The sequence below is a fragment of the Apium graveolens genome, chromosome 9, assembly GCF_009905375.1.
Source record: "Apium graveolens cultivar Ventura chromosome 9, ASM990537v1, whole genome shotgun sequence".
Lineage (NCBI taxonomy): Eukaryota > Viridiplantae > Streptophyta > Magnoliopsida > Apiales > Apiaceae > Apium > Apium graveolens.
In genome coordinates, this window is record NC_133655.1 from 7795337 (window position 1) to 7818118 (window position 22782).

The 22782-nt window shown below is 33.0% G+C and overlaps 2 protein-coding genes across 2 annotated transcripts; both read left to right on the forward strand.

Moving 5' to 3' along the window:
• The first annotated feature begins 438 nt into the window (after positions 1–438).
• Positions 439–5837, forward strand: LOC141682438 (protein TIC 21, chloroplastic-like). Its single transcript, XM_074487141.1, has 5 exons — positions 439–804; positions 1957–2214; positions 3545–3748; positions 5291–5440; positions 5539–5837. The coding sequence occupies exons 1-4, from the start codon at positions 535–537 to the stop codon at positions 5402–5404; spliced, it is 846 nt and encodes a 281-aa protein (XP_074343242.1). The 5' UTR covers positions 439–534; the 3' UTR covers positions 5405–5440; positions 5539–5837.
• A 519-nt stretch (positions 5838–6356) lies between these two features.
• On the forward strand, positions 6357–7822 carry LOC141684948 (transcription factor MYB73-like). Its single transcript, XM_074490079.1, has 2 exons — positions 6357–6360; positions 7018–7822. The coding sequence occupies exons 1-2, from the start codon at positions 6357–6359 to the stop codon at positions 7719–7721; spliced, it is 708 nt and encodes a 235-aa protein (XP_074346180.1). The 3' UTR covers positions 7722–7822.
• Positions 7823–22782: the final 14960 nt, after the last annotated feature.

A 22782-nucleotide genomic window follows, 5' to 3' on the forward strand; every position in this document is an offset into this window, starting at 1 on the left:
CACAATAAATACTAACTCACATGAGTTTGGTGCATTTTTATTGGTGGAGTTGTTATAAATGCGGCGGTTCATCAATATTTATGATTAGAAAATCAATCAAAATACACCAAATTCATTGCACTTGACCACACATTATAAAACCCGATATACTATTTGTAGAGTAGAACCTCATTGCATTTTGCAATATTCTTAAATTTTGGAAGAGATGAAATTATGTCAAATATGTATGGTGTTGATTTTGTGACATGAATTACAATTTATTAGAAATATCGGAATTTGTACTGTGTTGATTTTGGAAGAGATGAAATTATTTTAGAATGATTTATCAGTTGAGTCTGGTCTTATACATACATCTAGGTACAATTATCAAATATAAAAATGAAATAGTGTTCATTTAAAATTTTATTTGAGCAATTTTTATTTTATTTTTTTATTATTTTTTTCTAATCAGTTACACCAAATTGTACGAGCACACTCTCTGAACTCTTTTAGTATCTCCAAAATCAGCAACTCAACTCAAAGATTCTGACAGTTATGCAAACTATTCTGTTACCGGAGTTTCGCTCCTTTTGTATTCCGACTGCATTTCCGGCCAAACCCTCATCACAATCTCACCCTATTTCATCTTTTCGCCACCCAATTGCTATAAACCCCCATCTCCCATTTTCATCTTTTCCTCTGAAAAATCAATCTTTATGTAAATTTTCATTAATTCACAAGAAAATATTACCTGGGGTGGCCCTCAAATCTGCTGTTTATGCGCCGCCTTCGAATGATGAGTCAGAAGATGCAAAACTAGCTCAGGTAGTTTCTTGAATTATTTAAGTATTTGTTTTTGCATTTTTTTAGTTTATTTGAACATTGCATTATGAAATAAATTGAACTTTTGGTGAGAATTTTGGGTTTAGGGTTTAATTTTATGTGTCTATATTATAATGTTGAGAAATTGGTATGCATTTTTAGCATCGTGGGGAGGGAGTGTTAGGTCATATGTGATATGTGTTTGGTGATACAAGACATAATTGGATTGGGTAATAATTGAATGTATTGACAATAATTATCATAACTGGATTGGCTAATGATTGTATGGGTAGAAAATTATTATTAATATAATCAGATTAGATATGTTGTTGGCTAGGTTAGTGATGGCTATATATATATAGTCATGTTATTGTTTTGACTTAAGAGATATAGTCGTCTTAGGTATCGTAGGTATCGTGATGCTTGAGTATTGATTGGCTCAAGTATCATATCGGTTTGGGACACCATTGAGTTGCTATATATTGATGTATTATTGATAACTGTTTTGATTAATAATACACGTTTGGATGTGGGTTTTTCGCGTGATATATATTGTCTCTGTACTCTGTAATGGTATAATTGAATCTCGAACATGTGAACATGTGTGTGTATTTCCTCCTAACACGAAGAAGGGCAATGTGTAAGCAGACATGACCTCTAGTACGCAGACAAGAGACTGTTTCCTCGAAGAGCCCTGATTTTGAAAGTGCGATTTTGTCATTTATAATCCAAATGAAGTAGACTGTATTGTGGAACATTGAGGACAATGTTATAAGTTACGGGCTCCTAAAGATGTAAAATGTTAGGATGATGACTTAATTTGGATCATTTATCTTTAGCATGATGTTTGCCAACTAAGTTTTAAGTTTTACATTTATGAAATATATTTCAACAACATCTAGAAGTTAAGTATGTTAGTGATCATTCAGCTGCTATTGCAAAATTTGCACGGTTGTAAAGTTCTTTTATTCGTTTTTTATTTTTTGAATAGATCCGGAGTTTATTTATCTAATGGTTAAGTGATAGAGCTACTTTGTTTTTTATGCAATTTTGAAGGCTTATTATTGGCCCATTATGTTGGGGATAATTGAGAGAATGATATAGCTAAAGTCTTTTAAGGAGATTCAATATTCTAAAATTTGGCTATTGTTGTAGGTCGCCAAGAGATTGCAACAGACTGCGAGGTATTTCAAGAGGTTGGGTAACTTGGGATTTTGGGGACAGCTGTCGTGTACTATTGTATCTGCTGTTATACTTTCTTTCTCGATTGTTGTTACGGGGAAGATTACTTCGCCAGTTACGTTTTATGCAACTGCTGGTGGTATTGCAGCTGCTTTCATTTCAGTGTTTTGGTCATATGGCTATATTCGTCTTTCTGATAAGCTACAGAAAACTGCCAATAGTCCTTCCAAGGTGATTTTTGTATTTTATATTTCTTTAATCATTTATCAGAAGATCTCACATATGTTGTTTATCTTTTTACTTGTTTGTAAGTTGGTAATTCCTAATAGCTGTAAGTTGTTTCTCATTTGTATGTCTTAATTTCTTTTCTAGTATATTTGAGATACCATTACAATATAATGTTCAAAATTAGTTATTTACCATTTATAGTTTAAATTTTAATACTTCTTTTTGATGTTAATCAAAAAAATTCAAAACTCAAAAAGACTTCAATGATGAAGTTTGAATCTTCAAGAAATACAGTATCAAAATAGGCCGTCTATTAGCTGATCATCCTTTTCTGAGAATTCCATGAAAATGTTACTCTTTATCATCTTCCTCTAATTTAAAAGAAAATTGCTCACTCCGAACTCTTTTACAAGAATAATGTTGAGATTGCTCTAAGTTCCTTTATCATAATAAGTCTACGCGGTGTTCGAGTTGTCGAGTGCTTTCGGCTCTGCTGGAATCTATGCTATCCATGTTTGATAATGGTTAAATTAGAATCAAGAGGAGGTTCATTGTGAAATAAACTTCTTATTGGTTTAGGAGTATATCTAAATTTTCATCTTAAGTAGAGTCTTGTACGATTTTATACCTTACCTACAACTCATGCCTTCTTGCAAATTTTTTTGTTTAAAATCCAATTTGCATATATAGAAAATTAGATAAATATATACCTGTGAGATATTGTATCCAAGCACTTGCACTTGTTCTTTTGTTTTGTTTTGACACCATCGCAGTTGTCGTAGATAACTGATGAAAGAGGATATACAAACTAGGACACACGTTTGGTCATGTTGCTCATGTGCTTTCATTTAGCTAAAGCATGATCTGGATCATCTTGGATTATCTTTATCCTTTATTTCATCTAAAATCAGTCAAATTTTTATAGTAGTACAGGAGCACACTACCACAAAACATAAAAGAAGTACTAATAACTTATCACTCTAAAAGAGATAGAGGAGTGTTCATTCTACACAAGAGTAAATACATAGCATAATGTGTATGTGTGTGTATGTGTGTGATTTGGGTGGGGGTGGGGGTGGGGGGTGGGGAAATGAAAAATACTTTGTTGTGTTAGATTGTCATATTGACCATCAAACTAGACATTATTTGCAGTCTCAATTATTTAAGTGGGTGCTTTGCTGCTTTGTGCTCTTATTTGCTGTGATCTTAACCAGATGATTTGGCTGTCTACAGGAATCTTCTCTGTGGCCGCAAGTATCAAATAATTGCTAATGTGTTTTTCTTAATTGAATTTGTCTAATTTTCTGCTGGAAACTAAATGTTGTTATTTCAGGCTCCTCCCCGTTATGATGTTGTACAAAGCTTGAAAAATGGCATTGTTGTGAACCTTCTGGGAATGGGTGCTGCTATTCTTGGCATGCAAGCCACGGTAGGGTGGTTGATGGCTAAGTCTCTGACGACATCAAGCAATCCATTTTACCAAGGTATCTCACCTGGGAGCAGTCCTGTTCTGGCATTGGATGTGTTATTGGTTCAGGTACTTTTTAAATATTCTCCAAACCTTTCAGTTTAATCCTACTAAACTTGCATCTGAACTCTGAATATTCTTTTACTAGAAGGAAATTTTACATACTTCAAAGCTGTATTGTTTCTTTCGAGGTGAGGTCCATTAAAATATTAAGTTTGAATTTGAACTCCTAAGAATATCTATATAATACTAGTTGATACCCGGTGCGAAGCATGGGCCAAAATTAAAATGTTAAATACTTTGAATGTATATTCCTTATTAATATTTACTACCAGATTACTTGTGTAAAGCACGAACTGAGATTAAAATATTAATATTTAAAAAATTAAATTTAATGAATGAATGAGAATAAATATATTTAATAATATTGCTTAATATATAGTTGCAGAGATTTCAGCCTGAAATTATTAAAAGTCTATATAAATTAATATTTAAATATGTAGTTATAGGGAATCAAACCGGGAAACCAAAGAGCTAAACTAAATAAATAAATATTCTATAATTATGTAGTTGTAAGGAATCGAACCCGAGTTCGAGCGAAACCCAAAATTGGTAATTTGGTACTTTTTGGTACTTTGATATTATTGTGTTCCACTAAAAGGGTGTTTCCCTTATTAAAAAAGAGTATAGATTAAATTGGCATATCAAATAGCTATTCAACAAGATTTTATAGAAGTTAAAATTATATCATGCATCCAAAATACTGCATAACATATTAGATTGCATAAGGTAAAGATTTACTAGATATGAAATACTTCCTCAGCCCCCTTTTTGCTTCACTTATTTGCAACTGTTTTAAAATATTTAATTTCTTGTTGTCGTTATTGATTTGCATTGAAGTTTAGGAGATTAATTTAAAATTAACAATTTTTTTCAAATTGAAGTACATTTATGCATCAAAAGGTGTGCAAAAAGTTGAGGGACTGTGAGAAGGGCACAAAAGGAGTATAAGAATAGTATTAGTATCAGCCATTAGGATAAACAATTATCACATAAGGTGTAAAGAGTAGAAAAATTATAACATCGCCAAGGGTTTGACTTAAAAACCAATTTTAGCTAAGCAAGACTTAGATGGTCAAATTTATGTTTTCCTCTAGCCATGCTAAATGTCTGAATATCTATTTCATTTTTCTTTTATGTGAAATAGAAGAGGATGGAGGGGACTAGAAAAGAGAAAAAATGAACAAAAAATGCAAATAGCTAGCCAATTGGACATTCGACTAGTCAAATCCATTAAGTGCAAATAGCTAGCTGTATATTTTAGCTATCCACATCATCATCACCCCCTTAAATTATATACTAACCTTACTCTTTATATGACTGTACATTTTAGCTAGCCATGTCATGCTCGAAGGAATGGTGTAAGTTTAAACTACATGGTACACAATCAACAATAAACAGTATAAAAGTTAGACTCTTAATACTTAATATGCATAAATTGTCGGTTTCCAAATACTCTGTGTAGGACAATCCATCTTTGCATTGTTTCCTATGGGCTGCTCTCCCAGTCCATATATATAGTATATGATAATTCATGCTTTGTAAAAACAGGCATCTGCAAATACCATCCTCTCTCATTTTTTGGGGCTTGTTTGTTCCTTGGAACTGTTGCGCACAGTGACGCTGCCACCTTCGAAAAGCGTTCCTGTTGCCAGGGTAGCATAAAAATCAGCTGAACAAAATTCTACTATGTGAGAACAGGTATATGCTTCCCAGTTCCCTGACCTTGTTTGGAGTACAGTGTTCAAACTTTCAACAGTGGTACACGAGTATAAGCTTGATTATTTAATCGAATTCAGGTTAAAAGGGGAAGAAGAAAAATGCACTTTTGTGTCTAGCAGGCTAGCACTAACTTATTGACTCTGTTCTTAGGTAATACGTGTGTTATGTGCTTCATATCGCTGTAGCCTTGTACAATTATGTTAGACTGTTAATTTCTGCATAATTGGCTTGTTGGCAAGGCGCCCGTTTGCTCATGAGCGCAAGGTCATGTAAAAGAAAATGCATTGTTTAATATTTTTCTTTTTATAGCAATAGATGACTATGCCTATCGGTTTTTTAGTATATTAAATATTTAGCTATTCCTTAATCTAAACAATTGTTTTTCTCTAATGTTCTTGATGATTACAATTTTTTAACCATAGGTTGGCAATTAAAATATTGTTTGTCCTTAGTTACATCTTGTTTTGGTTCATATTTTCCGGTAATAGTTGAATGTATTCTAGATTAAGATAATGATCATCCGTAGCAATTGTATGCATCTTAAATTATGGAGTGTAGCCTAAGGAACAAGTTGCGAGCATAATGACATGGATTAGACAGTAATCAGAATAAATCTTATGGCATTGGATTGAAGTGAACAAAATCTTCATAAACTAAAGACTTGAATTCTGAAGTAATGAGGAGACCAAGTACATGTGCACTACTTTGAGGAGACAAAGTACCTGTTCACTACTTTGAGGAGACCAAACTTTTGGACTATTTATATTAACTTGAATGTAAAATATAAGAAGAGTCATTGTCACAATTATATAAAGGTAACCTTCCCCTTGTTTACACTCTTTGCAATATTGCAATATTGCAATATTGTTATAAACTGAGGTTGGGATACAATTAAATGGGTGCCTTCAACATTGTAAGTAATAAAATTTTGGTTATAGCTTATAGCAATAGTCAGGCTCGGATATTGCTATCAGATATGTATAAAAAATTCAGTCTGATCTAATTCGAAAAGAATTTGACAAGTCTGATTTTTTAAAAAAATGTTTCATCTTTCGTTTCCTTTTCGTTTGTTTCGAGAAATATATAATTCCGATTCTTTCTTTTTCTCTTGATTCTTTTCCGATCGAGAAGTATAGATCCTATTCATGTTCATGATATCATGGATTAACGAAAATGTGTAAAAGCTCTATTTGCCTCTCCCATTCTATGAGTCTCTTCATTTTTGCGTATGGCATTGCCACTCCCTTTGTCAGCATCCACTAATTCGGAACTTTCTTAAAATTTCGGGCCGGCTTGAATGGTAAAAAATTCGGATAAAACCTCTAATTTTAAAAAAGTTCTGATAAAAGTCTACATTGAGCCACGAGAGTTGTTTCAAACATTCAAATTCATTTAGATTTCAATATTTAAAAAAACCAGGGATTAAAATAGCAGTAGTAAAACAAAGAGTCGATTACAAAAGTGAAACGTCTATTTTGTTGAACCGTTTTAATTAGTTACCCTAATCCCCTGTCTTATATAAACCCCTCTCTTCCTCATTTTAAACTTGGCAAAAGACGTACTCACTTATCTCGCTCAAATGGACCGAACAAAGGGGCCCTGGAGCGCAGAGGAAGACGAGCATTTATCAAAGCTAGTAGAGGAGCAGGGAGCGAGGAACTGGACCGTGATCGGCAACTCCATTCCAGGGCGATCAGGAAAATCATGTAGGTTACGTTGGTACAATCAGCTCTCGCCCGAGGTGAAACACCGCGCATTTACGCCTGAAGAAAACAGTATTATTTTCAAGGAGCACGCGCAGTTTGGTAACAAATGGGCTACAATTGCTAGGCTTCTGAATGGTCGAACTGATAATGCTGTGAAGAATTACTGGAACTCAACTCTTAAGCGTAAGTATGTTGGCAGTGGCGAAAGCGAGGAGCGTGATGGCCAAGTCATTAGAAGAAAATTGGAGGGAAATGATTCGACAAAGACAGTGTCTGGTGTGCGTAAGAGTATTGAGAATGATCAGAATGGATCGGAAATTAGTGATTCGGGTAACTCAAATACTGTGAAAACATCTCTGTCTCCGCCTGTGATGGAACCTCCAACTGCTTTGTCATTGTCTTTGCCTGGAACGGGAATTTTGTATGATATAAAGGAAAAAGGAGTCGAAAAGAACGGAAAGCAAGCTGTTAGGTTAAGTGAAGACGTTGTTATTGTGATGAAGGAGATGATCAGGGAGGAGGTGAGAAATTATATGTCAGGACTTGAGAAATGAGAAGGGGTGCAGGAATGCTGGTTCATAAAATTATGAATGAATGATGACCCGGTTCAATATTTGGAGACGTTTTCAGAAACGTTTTGAATAATTATAGCTAAAGAATGTTAAAAATAACAATTTTTTGGTGCAAATGGCTGAAAATATCCATTCTGGAAGTGGATGGCTGAAAATACCGTTTTGGATACGCATTTGTCATTTGAATATCACTAGGGACTTTTTGTCCGCGTTACGGGCCTTCCAAATTTCTTCAATTTTGAAGTTTTTTCTCGAAATTTATAATTTTTATAACATAAACGATTATCTTCTAGTATTATTTAATTTATTTATTACAGTTATTTAGGTTTCGTTTATTTTGAAATATAAAATTGATATTATAGTTTAACGTTAAATCTCAATATTTTATTTTAGTTTTCTTTCTCTCACATTTTAACCAATTAAAAGTCTCTTAACTCATATTTTAACATTTCTCTTTTACGTTTTTGGTAGTCAATATTTTAATAATTTGTACAACGAAACTGAGTATATATTTTTTTAAATTAAATACTTTTTAAAAAAACCAAGTAAATATTTTTTTTGTCCGCTAACACAAAAATTCGTCCATAACTTATATAATTTTAACTATATTATGAAAAATGCAAAAGTCTTACTTAAAAAAATGCTAAAGTCTTAACTTTTAAAGTTGTAAAAATTTATGTATTATATTCAAAAATGATGTAATATATTATAATTATAAAATTAGTAATCACTATTTTTTTCTCCGCTAACAAAACATTCCGTCCACAACTCATATAACTTAAAATTTATTCAAAGAATTATGCAAAATTCAAATATTTTCAACATATTTCATTTGATTTTTTACGTAATTAAATTAAATTAGTTTTATATTATTTACTGATACAATAAAAAAAATTATTGATTCATAGAAAGGATTTTGTTTTCCCGCAAACACTTAAATTCGTCCACAGCTCATATAGTTTTCATTTAATTCTAAAAAATGTCAGAGTTTTGCTTATAAAAAATGCCAAAGGCTTATTTTTTAAAATTTTCTTAAATTATGTAATATATTTTTATTACAAAATTGTTAATCAATATTTTTCTAATAATTTTAAATTTATTCTAATAATTATGTAAAATTCAAATATTTTCAACATATCTCATTTGATTTATTACGTAATTAAATTAAATTATTTTTAAATTGTTTAGTGAAACAATAAAAATTTATTTATTGGTTCATTCCTAAATTATTCTTAAAAATTTAAAATCATGTATTCATTCCTAAATTAAATTTAGGAATGTTGAGAAGTAAGGAAGTATCGTCATGAATAATTATTCGAAAGTAGATATTTTCATAAAATGGTATTTTATTATTTATTCATTTATCTCAAATTATTTAATAAAATTGACAAAATGCCGTATTTCTTAACAGATAATATTTTCCATCTTTAAAAGTATAAGATAAAATTTTACTTTAGAAGCAAAACATGCATGTAATACCTCTTTTGTAAATCTGCCCATCTTTTAAATTATCGAAATTTAAAATTATAATGTCAGTAACAAATCTAATAATTTTAAGTTTCAAGTAAGTGTTTTGGTTTCTAAAAAGGTAACATAATAAATTAATTTAGATATGATAAAAACGACATAAATTTCATTAATCAGCAATCATGCACATGTTAAAAGATTAAATGTAAAAACTAATACTTCAAAAATTTTATTTGTACATATTGAATAATCTTCAGACAGCCTCTAATTTTTACAATAAAGTAAACTCCCTTGTTAGAGACTCTGAACTCACTTATTTCTTTCATTGTGTACTTTCCACATTTTATCAGTATTATCTAATAGTAATTATTCATTGTCATTTTAATTTTAATAAATAATTATTTTATATATTTTAGAATAAATTTATGAGATATATGAATCAACAATCTAACTTGTATCCTTTCTTAACTCATTAATTCATAATTAAAATAAACACTATTTTTATAGTCAATATTTTATACTTATATATTTAATGAAATGAATATTACTCCAAAAATACATTTAAGTACAGATATGTTGTATTAGTATAAAGGTTTTTTTTATAAACCGGACATGATATTGATCCACACTTAAACCCGCCGACTACCTTAAAACCAAAAGCTACAAAGCATTAATTAAGATCCACAAAACTAAAAATAATCAACTACCCTTCCATACTGCACCACCGTACACATATATTACTACCCTATATAGCTAATGGAGGCAAGTCGCTCACCGATTTTAAGATTACGGGGAAAGGCTTGTTTCCAGACTTGAAATTAGTCTATCTCCTCTATCTGATCATCACATATGAAAACAGTACCACCTTCAAGAAAAATCACTCTCCTATTAAAAAAGTACTGCCTTCAAGAAAAATGACTCTCCCATGAAAAAAATCTTCCTCGATATCTACCCTGCAGAACACCAACATTGAGAGCAACTATCAAGTTCAATATATATTCTCATCCGGAGCACCCATTTGACCCAACCGAAGTCTTAGATCTAGTACAAAATAAAATTAACACCATAAACTGACTTAAACTATTGTCTGACAAACATGACAAACATACTTACCCTTGAGGTAGCCATTCATAATTATTCAGACTCGAATTAAATGTACACCAAATAAAAAGCCAAAAGAATAGAATTTACAGTACCAGCTGAGAACATGAGCTCGAATTATTTGACCATGATTCATTTCCGCCATCTTATCCCACATCTCGTAGCCGCTTATCCTCAACACTGTCAAACATTAGTATAGTAGGTGTCTCTTCTATGGTCTTGATGATTGTCGTCGTGTTTTCATTATCATTTGAGTCGAGTAATATAGTGCCTTCCGTTTAATTATAAGAGCGTCGAAAATAGCCTTGTCACTTGCACAAATCAATCAGAATAAATACTTTGTCCGAAAGACATCTAAAAAGCAAATAGTGTGTAAAATATTGAAAACGAAGGACAGACAAATAAATTTTAGTAAACGTGTTCCCACTGTTGAAATATTTAATTTTAGATCTTTAAAGCAAATATGAGGTCTTCCTTTGTCAACACATCCAGATTGTCAGCTGTTGGTTGCACCTTGGCCACCTTGGCGATAGCCTTGTTCTTTAACAACCACCCTCCAGGAATGCACCTACTATCTTTCCATCATTGATCCACTATGAACCAAACTTAGGATTCTCTGTTGCACCAAAGATTACTGCATCACCAACATTGTCACCATAGAGTTACCATGAGAGGTTGAAAGAATTGAACGTGAATAAAAGAATAGAAGGTAGTCATATTCATCAATTGTTTTTCCCTGTTTACTTGCAAAAATTGCACGTAGTTCACTTATTTTTTAATCTTTGTTTACTTTGAAATTGTACTATTTGAAATTAATAATTTTGTTAAAAAACTGTTGCTCAGGACACGGAGATCAAAATAACAGTCACTTATCATGAAATATCATATATGAAAAAATTTGAATTTTTATGAAAAAGAATTGAACTTCTTTTTTAATTCCATAAACAACCTGGACAGCCGAATTTTCTAATAGAAGTCCTTTATTCCATAAATCATGTTGATATGTGTCACTAAGGGTTGTGTCTTTCCTGTATGTAGTAGTAAATCACTTTCCCTCACAAACTCTAATGTATCATCCGCGTTTTAATTTGTCATCAGAAGTCAAAGAAAAGTATGTAATCCATAAACTATTTTTATGACATTATATTTTGTCCAGTCTAATATAGTGAAAGAGATTTTCTCTACATGAATATCTTTTTGTAGTAGAGTAACACTGTATCAAGGCGGGTCTGGAGATACTTCTGTCATTATAACCATAAGCTAGGAAATCCTTCAATCCTTCTGCAGGAAAATCTAAAGGACGCAATACTTATCTACATCTTAATTTATTTCTTAAATTTTGTGTGCGTAAATGAGGTCAAATTATTAAAATGTAATCATACTAACAATGGCAAGGTGAAGTCATCTTTTTAATTATATCCTCCTGAAACATAGAAACCAAGTACATTTCATAGTATGAAGGCTACTGAGAAACTAACTTACTAATCTAGCACTGCAACCAACTTACTGAGCAACCAACTAACTGATTAGTTATTTAAGGACATCATATTAAAAATCCTTAAAGTGGCCAAGACTCTTGCCCATAAACCTTTTCCACCATTTGTAAGGTTTCACTCAATTTTTTTTATAAATTTTATTTGTATAGGAAGTAGTATACATGATTTGTTGAATATTCTCATTAGTATGATATTAATATCACTGCATATTCAGTTCACCTTTTAAGTAAAGCTCTGGAATATTGAAAATGGAGCTTTTAATTAAAAAGAAGAATCAGGGTCGTAGACAACATATGTAAAGTTGTGTAGTTATGAGAGAAGCATGTGGACCTCGACATGAGATACTGTTATGCGAAGACCTACCAGACAACAGCCTAAAATCCAAAATTTTATAAAATCTAGAATTTGAACTCAAAAATAGCAAATCAACCTAAAATCTAAAATTTGAACTCAAAAAAAGCTCAACAACAAATAAATGCATACCAACCTTAATTACTTTAGATAAGCTTTGTCCCTGAAAACAGAAAGTTATATTTATGAGATACATCTTCATAGAAAATTCAAGCCGGGTTAATTAAAGGTGTCATACATACATACCTTATGTTCTAGAAAAATATGCACATGTTCAATTTTAACTACAATACTTATATCCAGAAAAATAGTTACATTGTTATGAGTGAAACATATAAGGTTAGTTCAAAAACTAACCTTGAAGTGGATTTTGTTGCCAAGAGTAGCATAAGTAGGAAACTCGCGATCTACAGTGCTGGCTCCAATGATGAATTGTCAGGGAGCTATGTTAGTTATTGTACCTACCTGAGAACCTGAATTTCCAGGTGATAAAACAACTGGTAAGTTTAATAGCATGAAAAGATCCAATGGGTTCTCTTTTAAGTTGGAGCCTTATTAGAACAAATTCTGAGGTTCTGATTCTATATCTTCATGATTATTCACTTCAAACTCATATATTTGCCATTGGAGGCTTCTTTTTAAATTTAGCGAAATCCCCAAGCAAAATATCTAGCAAAATAGCAAGTAATATGTTCAATAGTTGCAGTAATTGGAGTATTAGAATGATAAAACAGTCTCAATACCTAACTGACAGTCCAACAGAAGTTTATAAATGTTACTTACCTCCAATGAAGTTACCCATTTTCTAGCATTTTTGCTCAGAGAACACTTTTTCTTTAAATTCTTCAATAAGGTTTCATAAAGCACAAACTGCAAGAAAGGATTGGTCTGCATGTCCTGGTGAAAGCAATCATCAATCATTGAGTAATATGTATTAGTGATACTTTTTACCTACCATGATCAATGTAGGTTAAACACCTTTCCATATTCCTCATAATTTAGATTCATCATAATTTTCCCGAATTTGTAAAAATTAAATATTTCACTTTAGGATATGGTGTACATATCTCAATACAATCTAGCTATGATGGATCACCAACGGATAAACAGTGAAAAATATGATATTTATTACTAATGTTCTACTTATAAAAAGTATAAAACTGCTGCCTTCTTAGTAGCAGCAATTCTTCTGTAATGAGACTAATGAGCTTCAAAAAAGGCTTTCTTTTGTGCAACAAACCCTGGTTGTGCATTTCTCTCCGCCTCTTCGACATGGCTTCGTTGGGTATACCAGAAGTGTAAGAGAAAGCAGGAGGATCAAGCAAGCTGAATCTCCCGTAGATTTTTAGTTTTTGAATTCAAATTGAATTTAAAAATATATGCAAATATAATGTTAATGAAATTATTGAAAAGTAGATAAAAGTGTCCTAACTTTGTGCCGTCAATCTAATTTAATGAAATTTTGAGTTCACATGACCGGACATTAATAAAATTAGGATGAATAACTCGTACAACTAACAATAAACATTTTTAGTTAGGATTTTTTTAATAAATCTATCACGCTTTCATTAACGCGTAAAATTATATGCTATTGCAGCAAAAACATGAGCTGGAATGGAACCATAATAAAATACCAAAATCAAAAGCCATAATTGCTAATAACAATTAACTATTTAAAATAAGATCAAACTAAAAAATTCACGATTGAGATATATAAGTGTTGACGTGTAGCCGATGTTAAGTATGAGAATAAATCCAATAAATGCCTCGGCCGCTATCCAATACCAGTATGAATAAGAAACCTCGAGACTTTAAGATTGCAACTCCAATGGTCTCAGCTTCATCTGTATTTAACTGTTTCAAGAATAAATATTTCCAAAATGAGCCACTTCTTTCGAGAAAGTTTTCAGTTCAACTCTGTTTCAATCACAATGCATTACAATAACTATCCTACAATTGCAAAAATTATCCCCAAATCAACAACCAAAATCTATATCAAACCTAATATGCCTAATATATATACACATATGTATATCACTACGTATGTGCATATACACTGAAAGTGATTAGAACAGTGCTTTTTTTTTCATTGCTAAATTAAAATACTGCTTTCTGTTTTTACCTCTTTTCAGATGCAGCTGCTTAGATTTTGTTGCGTTCAAATTGCTTGACAATGCCATACAAAATCGAGGTATTCCATCTTATCATCTACATTCATTCCATAAGATATAGATTTACATTAGGAAACAAAAAGGGCTATCTTAATTGTTTGTTAAAGCTTTCTCAAGTAGAGGGAAACGTTAAATTGTTATCTCTGAACAGGCAATCCTTGAGTCTGAGAAACCACCTCAGAACGGGTATGATCATCATTTCCATGTGTAAGTTCTTCGGTTGGAACAATATCTTTAGTTGTATTCTTTGCTCAAAATTCACCCATAAAGTTAACATCCACACCCTAAGCAATTCAGTCCAGTTCAGATTCAATGTATAGTGCCAAGAAACACCATAAACACAAACCATTAATTACTTCTTAAAACTAAATCCAAAATGATTAGCATTAACTGACAACACCTTACTTGAAAAATAAAAAATAACACAATTCAACAGAGGACCATAATGATTAAACGGAAAAATTCAAATATAGATTAAAAATAATTACAACACTAACCCGAACCATCGATTAGTAGATTGAATTGGACAAATGTAGAGGCTGCAAATAACACAATTGAACAGAAAATATTGGGTAATCTTAATAATTTGTCTATTAAGATTGTTTATTAATGTAGTTTGTAGTTTTATGTTTAAAGTTACTTGCTACAAAAGAGTGTGATTGGTTAAACCTGAACAATATCACATAGACGGATTAGGATAAACATAAATTGTAAATTTAAAATTACATAATCACTACTAAATTTAAGTCTAATTGCAACTCTAGAACATACCAGACATAATAAAGGAACTAAGTCATCTCTGCGATTGTGTGAGATAGCTTTGTTGGTTACCACCAGTGTTTTTATCCTGCATTAAAAGGTCATCATAACAAACATGATCACAGCAAGTCGGTACATAATGTCAGTGTATACGGGTGTATATGCTTGATATATTTACCATTTTTATAGTTCTTAATACACAATCACACATAAAATGGATATATGGTAATCATAGAATTTGTTAATTAATTTTAAGTGACATAAACATATTATAATTTTTTTTATTGTAGCTCAATAGCATACCAGACAGATTAACGACACTAAGTCTCCTTTTGCGGTGGTGTGAGATAGCTTTGTTGGTTACCATCAATGCTATTTTTTCCTGGATACAAAGACCATCAAAATTATACAATATGAGAGGGGTTTCACATATGGTTAGTTTCTTCATTAGATATAAATTATAGCCAATTGTGCATCAATTTAGTTCCAAACCTGTATTGCACTATTGGTGTCTGGACATAGAACTACATAAGAGAGGAATTGTACATATAAGACTCCAATGTAATACAACATGAGAGGAAGTCTCTAATGTACTATATTGCTATATGTTTTTTGGCATCTGCCCATGCTTGCTTATATATAGAGTACTAAACGTGAATTGAAATATGAGAATAGTTTAAATATCTGAAATTATATGTTCAATCTACAAAAGTTAACAAACCAAGAGTAGTAAATTGTAAAATTAGAGAGTCACAGTCGAAAGAATAATAATAAGGAATGGAAATAAATAAAGGATGTTATAAAAGTTAAAATATTGTTAAGTGCTAAAGAACATATACATGTATTAGATTTAGCAAATAAATGATACTTCATCATCAATATAATACCTGTATCCATCATCTAAATAAGGATACTTCCATTTTCAAGAAGTTGACTCCACATTCTCGAACTTCTTCACCTGTATTACGCAAGTAGTAATGTAAATACAATATGTATATACATATCGCAATCCAATCATATGATAAAAGTCGAAATTTGAGCATACTGAGATTAGAATTAAGCTAAACTTTATGTTTAGTATATGACTTATAATTCACATATACCAGCAATAATTTATCTAAATCGAGCATACTTTATGGGAGTATAATATTTTTCTGTACTCAAAAAAATAAATCCAAATCAAAACTCAATACATGAGGTGTGATAGGTCCATAATATACTTGAGAAGCTCGAATGCTGAAAATAATCTAAGAAGATAATATTGGATTCACATATATGTTATGGAAATACGGATTTTAGAAGCAAGAAATACCCACAATCCGTTAGAATTTGTATCTGGTAAATTGTCTCCATCAGAAATCTTTGTAAGACATCCTTGTTTCACATCCTGTAAATTCAATCAAACAAACAAACAAACAAACATTTGTAGACAACAAATATCTTATACACATACACATATATGAACACATAAGTAACAAAAATTCGCTGAAAGAATATGAAAGAAAAAAGAAGGAAAAAAATGACACGATTGTATGAATAGAGAATCATTCAAAAATTAGGTTTTATCCGATAAGAAGCATAATAGACACAGATGAATCAACATGTGATGGTTACCGTGTTTGTGTGGATAACTGATGTCTAGTAATTCAAAACTGTGTGATGAGCGTGATAAAAGCCTATCGGCTGCAAAACTGAGTTCAAATTTTGGTAGTTAAGATGGGTTGCTAGAATTACGTTGAAGATTGGTGTATAAAATCCATAAATTTTGTGGATAGTCCATATTATACCGGGTAAAAAAATCTATAACCCTTTTATAAAATGGATAGTCCATGTTTACATGTAAAAATAGAGGTAAAAGTGAATGGATAGTATTCATGGGTTTGGATAGTATCCAGAATTTGAAAAAATAAAAAAGCTAGTTCTAGTACACATTAAGAATATATTGATGAGAGAGAATAAGGAAATCAATAATTATCATTGAATTAGTGTTGTAACATATGTGAGAAAATCATGCAAATCTTTCCTTAGATAAGATGTTTAAATTTTAAAATTCAAAAAATTTCCATGTTTAGTGTTTTGATGGGTAAAAAATGGGTAAACTTATATAGATATATCCATGGATATATAGATTTTATACTTAATATGGGTCATGGGTAAATTTATTTACCCATTGGGTAAATTTTGTGGATATATCCATGGATCTAGTGATTTTATACTTAATATAGGTTATGGGTACCCATTTGGAAAATGGGTAAATTAAGGAGTAGTCATTAAGAATATATAGATGTTTTGTACTAGATACGCATTTGTCAAATGGGTATCCAATTTATTTATTTTTTATTTTTTTTAAGGTATGCATTTGGCAAATGCGTATCCCAATGGTAATACCCAAACTACAAATGTGTATCTTTAGTAATTTTCTAGGATACTCAATTCTCAAATGCGTATTACACTTACCTAATTACAAAATGCATATTACACTTACCCAATTACAAAATGCGTAACCAAAATGATATTTTCAGCCATGTGTTTTATAATGATTATTTTCAGCCACCGCACTCAAAAAAAGGGTATTTTTAAATATCACCCGCAGTTCCAAAAGAACATGTCAATAACTTAATAAGTTATTAGCAATGTAATACAACAAATTTGAACAGAAACTGTTAGGTCCCAATTTGTTTGTAGAAGGGGGGGTTGAATGCAAACAATACCGTTTCGTCGAATAAAATGCGGAATAAAATTGTGAAACAAAATTCAAGTTAAATAAAACTTTTATTAAACTTGAAAGGTGTTACAACTACGGTATCGATTACAAGGGTTTAATCTCAAATCAATTATTACAAATTTAGAATAAATTCGACATGAACTTTTTCTATTTTTGTAATTAAAAGATCAAATGCTAAAAGCGATTTGAGATTAAGTTCTAGGGATTTTAATCCGCTAGATTGATATACAAGAACAAGATAAGTAATTCTAGTGGTTTGGATTTAACATTAACAAGCTAGAATATTTGATCTTGAATAAGCAGATGGAAGATGAAATATTTTGTCTTTGTTCTCTGCTTTTTCTTGTTCTGTGTTTTTGGCTGCTCTTTTTTTGCTGTATATTTTGAGATGATGTCTTCTGCTTCTATTTATCAAAACAGTCGAAGTTGTTGAACTGCAGTGACAATCTTTTTAAGCTTGAATGACTTTCGGTGAGACAATCTTATTAGAGCTAGGAAGACAATTAAAATGAACTAGCAAGACTTTCGGTATGACTATTGATTGTCATACCGATTGTCATATTAGTTCAAATGAAATTGTTTTTCTGAATACTTAATTGATTTTATTCTAATTGAAAATTCTATCAATTCAATTAACTGAATTAGCAAGACATTCGGTATGACTATCAATTGTCATACCGATTGTCATGCTAGTTCAATCAGTTGTCTTTTTAGAATTATCACAGATTTTAATCAATTAATATTCTGAAAATCCTTAATATTAATTCTAAATTAATTAATCACTTTAATTCAATTAATCAATAAATTAATCCTTGCAGATAGAATTTATTTTCTTAATTAAATTATATGACTTAATTAAATTAATAGAGAATTAATACTATCTCTGAGCAGCATCCATTCTTCAGACAATCTTCGAGACTTATGAATCAATTCCGTCACTTCAATGCTGACACTCGATGTACTGTCTGGTTCATGAGTGACTAACTTTCGTGACGTTTCTTCATGTCTTGACTTTGTTGTTCTGATTGAATCCTTGTAATAAATGATACCTTGACGAGATCTCTGTCACTTGATTAATTCCACGATCTTGATTTATATCACTGAGGCATGATCAACTTCTTGAACTTCTTCCAGTGAATCTTCAAGACTGCAGATGAACAATGTTTCTTTATTCTTTGACAGATGTTACTTTGTGAGATCTCTCTGATGCTTGATCCACTATTTACTTATTACATTCTTATTTGAGTTGAGTTAAATACTCGAATAAACGAGTAGGCTATGACATATGCCTTTCAGAAACCCTCTTGTAATTGAAAATAATGAATCATATTCACTTCAAAATTTTACGTTCCTTCTCTTTGCAATAAGCTCTTCCGGGCTCAATTACAACTCATCTGTATACTTCCATTCCACCATCGCCTCTTTCAAGTTATGAGCGCCTAAGCGGCTAGGCCACAACAAAGACGCACATAGTTAGCACATCGTCCATCAACACCGTTCTTTTTTGCTAATTCCACCAACATTGTGTTGCATACATCACATCTCTCAAAAATTGCAAAAACGTTATTACAAATATGTAAACAATGAGTATCAGTCACTAAAATCCTAAACTCGATAACAGTTTAGTTAATTGAAAATGATGGGCACAAATACATATTACTAATGCAAATAAACAATGATTAATCCTAAACTCGATAACAGTTTTTATACAAGAAGATAATATTGAAATTGGGAAAGCACGACAGAAAGCAGATTTTCAAGGCCATAATGGTTGGGTACTTGGGTTGGGCCAAAGACAATACAACTTATACAAGGGGTTACCGTTACAGGGGTGATAACGTAATTTTAGTCTAAAATGTATAAAAATATCAGATTTGTAGCTACATTTAGTTTACATTTTGAATCTCAAAAAATAATATAACAAATTTGTAAAAAAATAATTCTTCTTAAGAATATTTCCAGACCGAAAATACTTTTAAAAGCTGTTTGGTAAAATTCAAAAGCTGCTTTTCGGAAAAGTGCTTTTGACCTAAAAGTTGTTGTTTGAGAAAGTAAGTCTCCACATGCTTTTAAAAAAAAGTTGTTTTTCGGCTTTTGCGGGAAGCAGATCCAGATTTCACTGTCAAACCTTACCAAAAACATTATTATTTTTAAATTTTTGCCTCAAAACATATACATATTAAAAAAATTACTAAATTGTTATCTGAACTTTACAATAGCACTTTTTTAGCAGTATTTTTTCTAACAGCAATCCCAAACAGTGCCTTAATCTGTTTTTTCATTAAAAAAATGTTTGTCAGCTTGCGAGTACAATACGTTCCAAATAAATAGATACATATAGCGGTGAGCAGAAAACCGCACAAACCGCACAAACCGCAAAAACCGCCCGCACCGCACCAATCCGCACCGCAAAACACGGTTTTTAATTTTCGTGGTGCGGTTGCGGTTTGAATTTTTAATAAACCGCGCGGTGTGGTGCGGCTTGTGGTTTTAAATTTCTGAAATGCGGTTCAAAGCGCACCGCACCGCAATATTTAATATGTTATAAATAGTGAACTCATTTTGATAGGGTATGAGTAACCTGGCTAGGACCCGCGGCCCATGACCTGGATCACCTGCCTACCCGGATCCAGCCCAGAACCAGGATCACCCTTAGAGGGATCCCAGCAAGCACTTGCACATTCCACAACCCGCCAAGGAAGGGCACGTGGGCGCGTGACGATGACAGCTATTGACAACCAATATATTAGACAAACACAGCCCGTGTCAGAAGGCCGTTAGGACACCCTGAAGGTGGTCCTCCCCTGGACACGTGTAGGCAATCCACCCAAGCCAGGCGTCCTCCGCCCCCAAGAACCAACGGCCCTGATCTAGAGGTAACAACCCCTAAACCCTACCTTTGGGTTATATATACCCCCAAAGATGAAGGGTTTGGGGTTAGAAAAACACTTTCATTATATACTCTCTTACATACAACCTATACACACACAGCCACCTTAGTCCTCTCTATCTTCATCTTCCCCAACCAGCTTCTTATTCTTACACCGGAGGCGTTGCGGGGACAAAACCCCCCTCTGGTCTGGTGTTGTTTTGCAGGCTCCCAACATCAGCTACACCTCAAACACACTCAGAAGGTCCAGGAACGGCGTCGGAAGGAGCCGCCCCGCTCACTGGAGTTATCATTTGGCGCTAGAAGGAGGGCCGCTCCATCCTTGGGTCTCGGTGCCTCTAGATTCACCTTCATCAGCAAACTCTTAAGAGAGTCAACATCTCAAACCTGTAAGAACAAAAGCAACCATGCCCTCTCTTGAATATGAATGTTCATGTTAGCCACATTTGTGTGAGATCATTACTTTAGGCAACGTTTGTGTGAGCCCGCTCTCATTTGTTAATTTTGATTGTTTAGGGTTTGATAATCTTAATAGTCTTGAAGCTTGGGGTTTGATAGTTTTGGTAGTTTTAAAACCCAGATCTGCTTTAGTTTGCATATTGTCTTTGTGTTCTAGAGCCTTCTATTCTTGTTCAATATTGTTAGCAAAACCCAGAAAGTTTGTTTGGTATTTTTCTGGAAATTTTTTGTAATCTTCAAAAAAGCAACCTTAGATCCACATTTTTAGCCTCAAATCTTGGTCAGTTATCTGTACAATTGTCGTAATGGCAAGAGCAGGAAAGAGTACGGTCGGTAGGCCCTTCGCCAGTACCCATGTTCAGGACCAGGACTCCTCTCAAGCTCAAGGACCTGGGGGGACCAAGAGACCCTCCAGGAGCAACCATTGACGCAACATACCCCTGTTCGGGATGCCAGGAATGTCATCGAACTCAACCAGTACAAGTATACCAATGTTCCAGTAGCGGAGGAGCATATGGCCAACTTAACAAGTCATGAACTGGCTGAAGCAATCAGGCTCTATAGAGATGAACAAGCCTGGGCTCAGATAGAATATGAGCAAGATGATGAGCAAGAAGAGTCTGGGGATTCTCAGCAATCTAGGAGATCTGTCTTCGACCGAATTGGAGCTAAGGAATCAAAAAGACCCTAGTAGGAAGGAGACAGAAACAACCAGGAAGAAAAAGTTGGAAGAGATGAGGGAACAGATAAGAAAAGAAGAAGAGGCAAAGCTTGATCTAAAGATTCAGAAAAGGATGCAGCTGGAAGAGGAGAGGCTCTTAGCTAAGACAAAAGGCAAAAGGACTCGGAGGGACCCTACCCCCGAGATCATTTCTGACGATGAAGAGGAGGGGAAGAAGGATCTGAAAGATATGATTTATGAGCTCCAACGAAAAATGGAAAAAGATTCCGGATTGGAAATTGGGGAAACCCTTACACCCTTCATTCAGTCCCTAGAAGCCATCCCTCGACAGAAAAATCTCAAACATTACAATTTCGACTCTTTTGATGGATTGGGGGACCCGGAAGAGCACCTCAATTACTTCGAACAGATAGCACAGATATATTATTACAACGACCTAACCAAGTCCAGATTCTTCGCCTCGACCCTCAAAGGGGGGCTCAAAGATGGTTCAGCAGGATCCCATCACGAAGCATTCACTCCTGGAAAGAGTTCAGGGGGGCCTTCCTTAGAAGATTCAGAGCCAATAAGACACATGAAATGCACATGTGTGACCTGGAAACAATCCGCCAATATGATAATGAAGCACTCTCAACTTATATGCGGAGATTCCAGGAAGCCATCAACAAATCTCGAATCTTGATGAGAGGGAGGCCCTAAGCATATCCGGAGGAACCTGGATCCGAAACACAACGAGAGGTATATTGTAGAGTTGATAAACAAAGAGCTACAAAGCCTAGCCGCTGCGGACTCTATGGCAGCCAGGTTCATAAAGGAAACAGACGTCCTTCAGGCAATGAGAATGACTCGGAATGGAGGTTCCAGGAACAAAACTTTTGATGACCGATCGAAAGGGGGTTACCATCAGGAAAAGAATTTCAAGCAAAGCCAACAAGCCCAGCA